At 52.7% G+C, this 9896-nt stretch overlaps 1 protein-coding gene across 1 annotated transcript; it reads left to right on the top strand.

Moving 5' to 3' along the window:
• Nucleotides 1–5328: 5328 nt before the first annotated feature.
• On the top strand, nt 5329–8551 carry LOC107215762 (C-C motif chemokine 21-like). The gene is made up of 4 exons (XM_015652132.3): nt 5329–5482; nt 6113–6233; nt 6343–6526; nt 6842–8551. Exons 1-3 carry the CDS (start codon nt 5413–5415, stop codon nt 6509–6511), a joined length of 360 nt encoding a protein of 119 aa, XP_015507618.1. The 5' UTR covers nt 5329–5412; the 3' UTR covers nt 6512–6526; nt 6842–8551.
• Nucleotides 8552–9896: the final 1345 nt, after the last annotated feature.

The raw sequence follows: 9896 nt of genomic DNA, 5'->3' as shown, positions 1-9896 counted from the left end.
CCTTTCTGTGCAGGCTGCTGGGAACAACTTGGCCAATGACTATTCAGGTGTCCTTCTGGTACTGGTGGTCCTTGATGTCAAGTCCTGATGCTCGTGGCCCATGAAACGGGCAAGCAACATGGTGGGTCTCTGCCTGGTGTTGGTACCTTGACACCTCCTTCTGCTGTGGGGGCTTCATCTCCTTTCTCTGCTTTCTCTCTGCTGTTTGCCTTTTCTACTGCTGCCTGGGCAGCTGCTTCCTTGGCTGGGGTGTCTGGCTGAGCCACCAAGAGTTCTTCCCTGGTGTTTTCCAGTCTTGGCTGAAACATCTACTTCCTAGTTTATGACTTGCTGTAATGTCTTCTGCAAAATCTCCAGAGCCTTCTCGATGTTTTGCTTCATTTCCCTTTGGCTGTCTTTAATTCCTCTGTGTCCACACACAGTCCCCCACCAACCCCACTGATGAATTCACTGAATGTGTCAGCTGCTGTTTCCTCTGCTTCAAGCTCGCAGGGAGGTGAGCTCGTGCCAGAAGCATGGGGCAGAGCAAGCTGCCGGGCATTGCAGTAAGGCTCTGCCTGGTGTCAAAGTCTGACATCCCAAGAGGGAAGGAGCAGTTTCCTCTCCAAAAATGCTCAGACAGCCTTTTTTCCCAGCAGCTTCTCAAGTCTCTGTGGATTCACACACCAGAGCGATGCCTTCGCATGAAGCGCGTGCATCTGCGCGTCCCATCCCGGGCAGTGCCTGTCCAACCCACCCATCTCCCACCGCCCAGAGCTCCATCTCGGCTGGCACATGCTGTGCCCTGCTTTGGGAGCTGCTGCTCGCCTTGCCGTGAGAGGATTTATGGCTTGTTCCATCTCCACTTTCAGTGAAGGCTGGGCTGGCGCCAGTACTTTCCACTGAGTTTTACGCTTCCATACGAGGACCCGTGGGATTTCTGGATGGAGTATTGATGTACTTCCCGTATTGATGGAAGAGAGACTGTACCTGTGGCTGGTGGAAGGGATGAGGACTAGCTGAGAGGGATAGTGTTCTTGGAGGATTGTGCAAGAGCTGAACCTCTCTTCCTTGAAATGTCTCTCACTCTCTGCCTTGTCCAGCTTTTCCTTTCTTGGCCACCCCATGGTCTCCACCATGCCACAAAGGCCCAGGCTCTGAGCCATCTCCCCAATATTTTCTGGTGGCATAGTGCACACTCCCAACAGCCACAGTCCAAAGGATGCCATGTGCCTCAGTCAGGGACTGAGAACTGAGCAATTCTGGCCATGCATTTCCCATGGGGACACAAAACTTGCCCAGTCCCTTGGTTTGGGATCTGAGCAAGCACTGTGTGCAGTACTGCACATTCTGCAGAAGATGCCATGGGAAGAGAGCACTGTTCCAGGGTGCAGGATCTGCTCAGGTCCCTCTCATCCTGTTCATTTAGCCCCTGAACATTTCCAGCATCCTGCCTTAAGCCTGAGCCACTCTGTAGTCATGCTAGCAACCAAAAGAATAACCTGCACCAGGCTGGGAGATCAGCTTTCCCTCTGGGGAAGCAAAGAGTGTGTGTGGGGCAAATTTTCAAGGCTGAAGACCCTCTCCCAGCCCAGCTGGCTTCAGCACCCATGCACTCCTGAGGAGCTGTTTCCTTGCCCTTCTCAGCATGCTGTGCTTATCCTGCTCTTCCCATTGGCCTCGCTGAAGGCCGGGGACGGAGCAGCAGCCAGCAGGCAGCCTGCCCGGCTCGTGTGCCGCCAGCTTCCAGCAATTCTTTCCCGCATCCCTAGGAATGTGTCGCTGTTTGACATTTCTATACGTTGTGCCTGGCAGCCTGCTCCCCTTCCCAGACACAGGGGTTTTCCATGATGGGCTTTGCAAACTACCTCTGTGCTGGGTCCTGGGAATCAGGACCTCTGCAGGAAGGAATTTGCTGGTCAGCGGGTTGAAAGGAACTGTGAGACCCTGTTCCTGTCAGTAGTGACTTTAATTTGGAGGCAGCATCCACAAGGATTTGGAAATTCCCAGTCCTGTTGGTTGGTGCCTTTAGTTTGAGGAACCTCTGCTCCCAGCCCTGAGCTCCCTGAGAAGCAGACTCTGCAGTCTGGTTAAGTGGGACAGAGCTGGAGGCTTCTCCAGGGCTGATGGTCAATCCAGGTGTGGATGAGCAGAGGGCTGAGTGCTCAGGAGAACAGATCTGGAAATATAGGTTGAGATGCTAGGAAACTGTGATGCTAGAAACCAGGGAAGTAATCCAGAGATGAGCTCCAAGCCCTGGAGATCTGGTGCTCTGGTGCAGGGTGCAAACTTGGGAAGCATTTGAGGTTGAGGCTTGAGAGAGCTCCTACAGGCTGCTACGGTGGTTTTACTGCCTGGGAAAGGATCATAACCAGGGTAGTGAAGTGTCTTTTGCTATGGTCCCACTGTTTCTGTGCACTCTGTGTTTGAGGACATCACAGACTCTGCCTAGGATACCCTTCCCTCTTCTTACACTGTGGAAGTTCCTCCACCACAGGGATGCAAAGGGCTGGAGCTGGGCTGCCTGGACATAGGGGTAGCTGGAGGCATCAAAGCCTTGTTGCAATGGCTCTGTACAGCCTCAGACACAGATCCTGTATTCAGAGAAGGATTCTCCATAACTGAGACACCTCAGAGGGCATCCTGTCTGGCTGTGTATCCCTCCCTGTGTCTGCCTCCATCCTGCACCTGTGAGCTATGGAAAAATATGGTGACTGCAGGAGCCCAGGTCCAGGAATCAGTTATGTGCAAGAAATTGTGCCTGGCCAGCTGCTGGAGGCTGCTGGTGTTTGAGACCCCTAAGAAGCTTGTCTCTACCCCCCTGCTGTCCTCTGTATCCCAAAATTCAGTCAACCCTGCAATGAGTGAGGGATGCTCACTCATCTCTCATTGCCAGAAGCTCCCTTCTTTCTCCTTGGGCTGGGGGAGCAGGTGGCAAAGAAAGGCGTATCAAGAGGAAGGAGTGAAGGGGGATGCTCTGAGGGGAGGGAGGCAGAAGGGGAGACTCCCATGGACCCCCAGACTGATTTCCAGGGGGCCCTGCTGCTCAAGCATGCAGATGCGTCTGCAATTGCTAAGTACCCCTTTCCTTCCTGGGACCTCTCCAACCACCTTCCCTGGAAAGAGTGAGAGTCTGCTCATCCAGATACTTTGTTAGAGGTGCAAGTCACATCAACAGGGAGTTGCCAAAGACTGATGCCTTTGGGAATGGAAACACACGCCCTGGCCCTACTCAGCAGCTCAGACCGTGCTTGGGGCTGGCCTCTGGCCAGAGGTTGCTGCTGCAGTGTCCTCAAAACACTCAGAGAGCCAGGGACTTTCCAGGAGTTTGCTGCCATAGTGGGACATGGAGTGGGCAAGGAAGGAATCTGGGCTCTGTGCTGGAACTGCAAAGCTCTCCTGGGTTTCTCTGAGAGCACCCAGGCACTGCCATCTGCACAAGTAAGGGCTGGAAAGGTACTAAGTACCTGCAGGGCTCTCCTTTTTCTGCCCTGTCCTGATGCCACCAATGCTTTGGGATTAGGGGGATTGGTGACAGCACAGAGAATGTCTCTGGGGACTCATTCCCCATGCTGCCAAGTACCCTGGGGAGATGCACTTGCAGACAACCTGCTACTGCCCATGTCCCATGCTGGCTGCTTGCCCCAGCAACAGACACAGACACAGCAGTCTCTGTGTTGCACAAGTGTGTGGGGAGCTGCCTCCCCTATCTGTGTGCTGGTGCTCCCCGGCTTGGGACCTCCATGCATGAGTGATGGAGGAAGCCCCACAAGTGCAGCCCTGGCACACTGCCTCAGGCAGTCCCAGGGGAATGCTGGTCCCCTGGCCCAAGAGAGGGCTGCAAGGCAATTGGTGATCCATGACTGCAGCATTGCCTTCTCCCTGCTGAGGGGAACAAGAGTGTGAGCACCTTACACAGCTCTGCTTTCTGCAGCAGCTGGGACTTTGGTCTCCTGGGTTACTCATTGTCCTTGATGACTGTTAATCAGGGTCATTATCAGGAACGGGCGAAAAATCTTGACGTTACAACCCAGCTCTCAGGCAGCAGGGGCCTTGAAGGGGTTTGACCCCCATTATCATTGGTTAGACCCCATGAGGGCTGCTCGTTCCACTGGGGCTCCCAGTGCACAGCTGGGGACTGGAGCTGTCCGAGGAACTGGAGGCCAGGGTGAGTGAAGAGGGGCTGTTAGCAGTGGGTGGTGAACGATGGCAAGGGGGACTTCTTGCTGGTGGGGGTTGTCCAGGGGGGCTGGAGTGGTGCTGGGACACCATCTCTTCTCAGAGGGGCTCTGGAGCAGGGTGAGAGTCAGCGACACCAGACACATCACAGAAAATTCCAATTAAACGGTGCGGGAAATGTTTTCAACTTGGGGATGTTTCAAGCACTGGAACAGGTTGCCCAAAGAAGTTGTGAAGACACCATCCTTGGTCTCTTCCAGATCATGCTCTGGCAATTACCTGAAAAATGTCTGACTGTCCTTTCCCCACCAGCTTGACTGGTGTCACACTAGCTGCTCAGGGCTTGGTTCAGTAAAAAAGACCATCTCTTTGGATGGCTTTTGTCACCACAGGAATTTCCTGTGGGGTCCTGTTCAGCTCTCTGGGTTGACTTCTACATAGTCCCCATCTGTCCAGCTATGTCCAGCTGCACAGGGTCAAGTCATGCTGCTGTAGGTTTTCACATCCTTGTCAGCACATTCCTTCAGCGAGTCAAGGTCCCCACTCACCCTCAGCTCCCCACAGTCTGATATCAGTACCAAAATACGGTGGGTTGTGATGTTTTCCCCAGCCCCATTGCAGTCTGGCCCTCACACATTCCAGCCCTACAGCTGTACCCAGCTTTGTTCAGCTGGGGTCATCCCCAAGGCAGCCAGCATGGATGGAGACTCAGGGGGAAGGGGTATAGGCTCACCTTGAACCACTTCTCACCTATTATTTGTGTTGGTGGTTTGGCTTGGAAGTAAACCACAAAGTGGGGGAGCAAAACAGGTTGACTCCTTGGTTTCTTTGAAGGCTTGGCCACTTTCCAGGATCCCTTTCATGGGAATAAACACCCGACCCTCTGAGAGCAGGTAGTGGCAGGTTGTGAGACTGTGTAGGAAACTGGAGACCACAAACTCATCTATCTGTGATGGGAGCTGTATCTCCAGCATGTCCCCCACCTGGCACCCCACGCCGTGATGGGCAGCTGGGAACAAGACAGGACGTGTCTGTAAAGGGGGGCTTGCAGCTTACAGGAATCCCCCACCCTCTACTTCTGCATCACCCAGCCCTTGGCCGGCTGGTGGGCTGCCTGCCAGGCTGTCCGAAAACGAAAGCAAGGAATCCAGAGATAAATAGGAGCAGCCTCAGCACGAGGCAGCAGTGTGTGTTCTGCTCCCAAGCCTTGTCCCGCTCCCAAGCCTTGCTCTGCTCAGTGCCCGTGGCAGCACCATGGCTCTCCGCACCTTCCTGCTGCTGCTGCTGCTGCTGGCTGCTGCCCTCCTCATCACCCAGGCTCAAGGTGAGGGACGAGGAGCCCTCCTGCCTGCTCCTGCTGGGATGGGGCAGGGTGTGTGGGTACTTGGAGGGGTGTGTGCAGGGTGCCAGGTGGTGAGGGAGGTGTTTGTAGTGTGCTGGTGTGTGGGGTTTGTGTGTGTGTGCAGGGTTCTGTGTGTGTGTGTGAAGGATGGACGCTTTCCTTATGCCTTTTTTGGGGGGATATTATACATTTGCATTTATATTTGAAAACTGTGCTTTCATTCATTCTGTGTGCGTGTGCAGGGCTCTGTGTGCGTGCCTGGGGCACTGGCTTGCAATGCTTGCTCGGCTTGGGATTGTGTCTGTGTGCATGTGGCTGCTGGGGCAGCAGCACCCCAAGCTGAAAAGAACAGGAGGAGAACGAGGTTCAGCCCCTTTTCAAGGAGCTCATCTCTGCCTCAGTTTCCCCTCCACCACTCTCGGATGTGGTGTCTCATGTTCCTGGGGCCAGGTCTGACCTGTAGCTGGACATTGGGATTGAGAGCTCCTAAGCTGATGTGCTGCCCAGGATCACCCCGACCAAGCAAGCCCTGTGCTGTCAGCTGGCATTCAGTGCTGAAGGTGTCCTGACTCGCGGACGATCCCAAATCCCTCATCCCCTCCTTGCTCACAGGCATTGGAAGCTCAGCCTCGGACTGCTGCCTGAAGCATAGCCAGAAAGCCATCCCCAGTGGCGTGGTGACATCCTACCGCCTCCAGGGACCCGAGTCAGGATGTTTGCTTGATGCTGTTGTGTGAGTACCCTGTGGTGGCCACGGTCAATTGGAACAGTTTGGCTGCAGACAAACCCTCCCCTGTCCTTCCTCTGCTTCCCTCCAGAAAATCTTTCTGCTGCTCCCCCAGGTTCACCACCAAGAGGAACAGGAAAATCTGTGCCTCTCCCAAGGACGGCACTATCCAGAAGTTGATGCAGCACCTGGACAAGAAGGCCAAAAATGATAAGAACAAGAAGAAGGGGCAGACCCAGCGTCCCAGGGGCAGAGCCAAGAAGCAGAGGCGACAGCGGGTCTAAGTCAGGCCCGAAGAGGTAGGTGAGGGGGGTCAGTAGAGTGACGGTGCTGCACCCCATTCTAGATCCTTCTGTGTGGGAGGGTGGACATTCAGCTCCTGGTGCAAAGCCTGGGAGACGTGTCAGAGCCATGGCTGGAGCACAGAGGCACTTAGGGAACAACTCTCTCTTGGTTTGTGCTTGCCTTGAAATTAAATTTGATTGGGGAGCTGCTGGGATAAAGCATACTTGGGGATGGGTAGGGCAGGTCACACTGGGGAATGGCCCCCAGCTGGGGTGGATGAACTCGCTGAGACCCTCTCCATTTCAGCCCCTCTTCCTTGCCTTTGACAGGACGGCTGCCTTCCCACTGGTGACTGACCCGGCCCGGCAATGGCAATGGCGACGGACATACACAAACCACACACCCACCCACCCGCCAGCCCCAGGGCGGGGATGGGGCAGGCTGAGGAGGATTCCCTCTGCCCCAAAACCTCTATGTTGCTGCTATGCCTGACACAGAGATCCCCCAGCACCTGCGGTGCCTGGGCGCTCTCAGCAAAGCAGGCACCCAGGTCCCCACTTGTCCCATAGCCAAATAAGTGGGGACCTGGGCGTGGGAGCTGATCCATGGCCTCCAGAGGAAAGTGGATAGGCTTCCCACTGAATGGGAGTTATTTAGCCTAGAAGGATGGACGCTTTTCTTATGACTTTTTTGGGGGGATATTATACATTTGTATATATATTTGAAAACTGTGCTTTCATTCAGTCTTCCTGAAAGGCTTTGCTTCTGTCTCCTTGTGCTTCACAAAGTAGTCTTTATGCTGCAGGCTAGATTTTCTGGAAAATTTCTCTTATTTTTCTACCAAATAAACCATGGCTGCATTTTATTTTCCTCTCATCTCTTTGCTCCTTTTTGGCTTGCAAGGCTGAACTAGGCAGGTCCCAAGTCCTGTGGTCCTCCTTGAGCTGCTGGCTGGGTGCTTCTTTGCAGAGCAATGAATAGCAGCTGAGATGGAGACTTTTGGGGTAACAGTGGTAAGAGTGTGGGTCTATGTTTGGACTGTTCTAATGTTTCAGGTTTTATGGTGCACTGTTGCATTGTAGTTTGGGGGAAAGATAGCCACAATTTGTCCCTTTAGTTTTTTTATTTTCTTTTTTAGGTACGGCATTTCCATAAAATCAGAACTAATTGTTCAATTTAGTAGAATTATACCCTTTTAGCTCCCCTGGCTACAAAATTGCAATGAAATCAGAACAAGTTGTTCGGTTTAGTGGAATTTTACCCTTTTCTTCCCCCTGGCTTTGCTTGTGTCAGGGGTTCAGACACTATTAAGACAAATGCCTAGTTTCCTGGGGGGAAAAAAAAGCACCAGCAACTCTTATACTTACTTACCAAATCTGAAGAGCTCACATGGTGAAAAACATACGTGAATCTGCAAAGGTGGGGGAATAAGAGATTTTGTAAAATTCATTGTAGACATCCTGCAGCCATTTGAGAGCAGCTCTATCCCAAACCTTTAGTGAGAGAAGTCACTAAGTAGAGGGCACCTTTAGGTGAGACTGCAAGTGAAGGTGGGACAGACCCCTGGGACAGGGCTGGGGGGAAATTGGCATCTTCCTGTGCTTGCAACCTGCTCTCTCTGGCATGCTGAGAAGGAGCAAATTGAACAGATGTACTAGAGCATCACTGCTATCTGCTTGCAGAGATTTTGAATGTGGACTTTGGTCAGTAAAGGTCTGTTAAGTCATATAAATGCAATAATAGGATTTGCAGAGCTTAACAGTATCAGCACGGGCTGTGTGTTTTTTGGCGTAAAGCTTGTACCTGAGTATTTCTACTAAGTATGTATCTGGCTTGACTGCTTTATTAAGAGGGCATTTAGATCTATCATTTTAAGATTGTGCAAAGTAACTGTGAATTCAAAGATACTGGCCCTGAGCATGGGACAGGCACTGAGCTGTCTCCTTGCTGCTGCCTCCTCCACACTGAACACGTGGCTGTCTGCCAGACCAGCTTTTGGACAGGATGTGTGGCAATAAAATGTATTCTTTATAACCAAACCCACTTGTTCCAGCTGTTGTGATGGGCTTTGGTGGGGTGGGGAGGGTTGAATGGTGGTGTGCTCTCCTGCCCCACTCACCATCATCCCCCTGGTCTAGGCTTTTGCAGTTCTCCTGTGCAATGCATCCTTGTGGTGCTTGGGCTGGGAGCTGCTGGCACAGGGGAGCAGTGCAAGTCCCCTCTCTTGTAGCTGTGCTGCCCAACAAGGTGGAGACATCCTGGTTGCTCATCTGTCCCCAGTGAGGGGTTCTGAGGAGCCAGTGAATGTGGGCACAACACTGGTTTGGACACAGCCTCTTTTCTCATGCTGATCCACTAACTCCAACCCATCCTGGATGTGCACTGCTTGTTCAAAGCAGGGGCTCTGTGCTCCTTGCTGCTTTGGGATAACAGCAATAAAACAGGTTACTAATGAGGCTGTGCTCTGGGCTCTGCTGGGAACCTGCAGAGGAGTCAGGTGGGGGTGCTGTGGGAGGGCTGGAGGCAGCCCTGTGTTTGATGGGGACACACTGCATCCAGCAGCCCTGCCTCTAATGAACTCCTTGTGCTGGTTGTGGTGTCAGGGGATTGTGAAATGGTTGCAAAAATTCCCTAGAAATGAGACCCAGACGAATACATCTGTAACCAGAAACAGCTAAGCATGAGAAGATGGTAGGAACCAGCCAGAATGTGAGTTATGCCCTGGTATACCTGGCTGTGGAAGGAAACACTGCACAGGAAGGCTTTTCCCCTTTAAATGTGAGGAGGGCATTAGGCTAAAACAGGTTAAAAAGACATGCCAGTGGTGGTATTCTAGTTTGCCCTAAAATTTACCCAAAAACCTGGGGTCTGGAAACACATGAGAATTTGTCCCATGCTCAGGAAAGCACGGTGAGCATGGGCACAGATGCACAAATATAACCCCACGTGTGCCTGTGCCTGTACATGCACAGGTGTTTGCACTCCCCTTCCAGATTCATTGCTGAATGCTGCTTTCCAGGAAAACAAGGTGGCAGGGTTAATGGGAGCCTCTCGAGGCAGGTGTGAAACAGGTGGTCACAGTGCTGCTACAGTGAGATGGCACCAGGGAAACACCTCTGAGGAGATTCCCTGTGAAATGTGATGAGCCATGAGCTGCAGTACTCTGTGGGGCACCAAAATTCCTTCTTCATGAAGGAGCTGAATCCATGGGCCCCAGCTGGGACAAGAGATATGAAGAAGAAGGTCTAAGGAGGTGCAGCGGTGAAGTAGCAGAAAGGAATTTGCAAAGCTGTACCCCTGGGCAGGGCAAACCTGATGCTATGTGCTGGGGGAGTAGGCGGGCAGAGCTGTAGAAGAGCCCACCAAGACATAAAATCAGCCTGC

The sequence above is a fragment of the Parus major genome, chromosome Z (genome assembly GCF_001522545.3).
Source record: "Parus major isolate Abel chromosome Z, Parus_major1.1, whole genome shotgun sequence".
Taxonomy (NCBI): Eukaryota; Metazoa; Chordata; class Aves; order Passeriformes; family Paridae; genus Parus; species Parus major.
Note: the sequence above shows the minus strand (reverse complement) of the source record. Positions and strands in the feature narration are given on the sequence as shown.